This window comes from Ascaphus truei, chromosome 20 (assembly GCF_040206685.1).
Source record: "Ascaphus truei isolate aAscTru1 chromosome 20, aAscTru1.hap1, whole genome shotgun sequence".
Lineage (NCBI taxonomy): Eukaryota > Metazoa > Chordata > Amphibia > Anura > Ascaphidae > Ascaphus > Ascaphus truei.
In genome coordinates, this window is record NC_134502.1 from 21,165,727 (window position 1) to 21,167,822 (window position 2,096).

Genomic DNA, 2,096 nt, shown 5'->3' on the forward strand with positions numbered 1-2,096 from the left:
CATTATTTTAACAAATTACGGCACAATTTTCGTGTGCGCTGCTGTACTCCACACGACATGAATGCGGCCAATTGTTCCAGGCACATGTGTTTATTGTAGTTGCCTTGTTTGAATTTCATGGATTGTGTGCAATTTAATGCAAATGAATTGAATGAATTGTAATATGTACAGTACTTTGCTACTGTGTCAATTTCAGGTGTTTAAAAGCCAGAACACTAAAATGCCATTTTATGCACTCGCCTGCACTCGCGTCTTAAGGTGGTACGGTTGGACCAAATCCCGCACAATGACATGGGTATTCCGGGGTATACGCCGCGTGATTTGTTAAAATAATGGCCGCTGCATCTGTATGTCTGAATAAACTCTTTCTCCTTGCAGCACGAGAACTGATATTTAATATGAAGATCTTCTTTTCCTCTAACATCCCACAATGCTCCGGGAGAATCAGACAACGGTTACAGAATTTCTGCTTCTGGGATTTCCAGCCATTCACAACTTCAAGATCTTATTCTTCTTTGTCTTCCTTCTGTTATACATTTGCACCTTAGCTGGAAATATCCTGATCATTGTTTTGGTGTTAACCAGTCACCAGCTTCGTACGCCCATGTACTTCTTTCTCAGTCACCTGTCCCTGTCTGACATCTTGCTAACCACAGCTATTGTGCCTAACATGCTATACGTATTAGTGGCAGAAGGAGCCGTTATCTCTCTCGCTGGCTGCATCTCTCAATATTTCCTATTTTCTACCTCAGCAGGTGCTGAATGTTTCCTCCTTACAATGATGTCCTATGATAGATACCTGGCCATTTGCCACCCATTGCGTTACTCTGCTATTATGGACTTTAAGCTTTGCTGCAAAATGTTTATTTGGTCTTGGTTCTTAGGTTTTATAGTAACACTAAATATGGTTATTTTGGTTTGTTCATTTCAGTTATGTAACCCCAATGTCATTGACCATTTCTTCTGTGATTTAACCCCTCTCTTAGAACATTTGTGCTCAAACAGATTAATTGTGGAAACAGTATTATCTTTACTATGTATCCCTTGTGTTATTCTCCCATTCATCTTCATCATTGTGACTTATGTCTGTATCTCCCTCACCATCCTCAGGATCTCCTCCACCACTGGGAGACAGAAAGCCTTCTCCACCTGCAGCTCTCACCTGGCTGTTGTGTGCACATATTATGGGACACTGTTTGCTAAATATGTGGTTCCATCCAAAGGACAGTCATTGACTGTAATGAAACTCACTTCTCTTCTATACACAGTCGCCACCCCATTAATCAATCCCATCATCTATACTCTGAGGAACAAGGAGATCCAGACAGCTCTGTGGAAATGTATCAGTATAAGGGTACAAACATATTTTGATTAGCATGAGATAAACTACAGAAGGTCAATTCTATTGGGTTATGTTGAAAGCGGTAATCTATACTAAAAGATATAGTAGATGCAGTAAGGATACCTCTTATAAAGTGTAGTTTTGCTGTTACAGTATATTGACATTAAGGAAAATATGCATCAATGAAGATATTTCAGCCCTATTATTCTCCGCAAGCAATAGTGCTAGATTTCGACAGTGATTATATTGAGCTATAGAAGTGAAAGTATAACAAGATGTAGAAACATAAATATAATTAGGAGATAACAAGTATTGCTTGAAAACGTTCAGCAAACTTTTTTAAAAGTACACAGACAGAACCCTAATACTCCTTAGTACACTCACACCTCAGAAATCCAGAACTTAACCCAGTGGGCCAGAGGGAACCATGTTCTACTTCAAGGACATTATCCGAAACCTAATTGTATTCATACTACCTGTGGTACTGAAATGCAACAAATCTTTTATTCTGGGAAAATTGGGATTCTACGTGTACATAACAGGATACTAATTTGATCAAATTTTGTTTATAATATTTGCAGGATTGTTATTTTCCCTCCCACCTACTTCACTCAAAACTCACTGGGGCCCAGGACATGGCTGTCCTGGACCTTGCCATTTCTCCCCTCCATCGCCACTCAACAGCTAATCGTAGGTACGGGTTATTGCTTATCCATCCCTCAATTTAACAAACTCTCTCTTCTGTCAAGAGTTC

General features: G+C 39.6%; 1 protein-coding gene across 1 annotated transcript; it reads left to right on the top strand.

The window, feature by feature from the left end:
• The first annotated feature begins 430 nt into the window (after nucleotides 1–430).
• On the top strand, nucleotides 431–1,519 carry LOC142471018 (olfactory receptor 11A1-like). Its single transcript, XM_075577816.1, has one exon. It carries the CDS (start codon nucleotides 431–433, stop codon nucleotides 1,373–1,375), a length of 945 nt encoding a protein of 314 aa, XP_075433931.1. The 3' UTR covers nucleotides 1,376–1,519.
• Nucleotides 1,520–2,096: the final 577 nt, after the last annotated feature.

Bases quoted from the DNA above. Each gene is read 5' to 3' on its own strand.
- LOC142471018 (XM_075577816.1), top strand. From the start codon at position 431: ATGCTCCGGGAGAATCAGACAACGGTTACAGAATTTCTGCTTCTGGGA.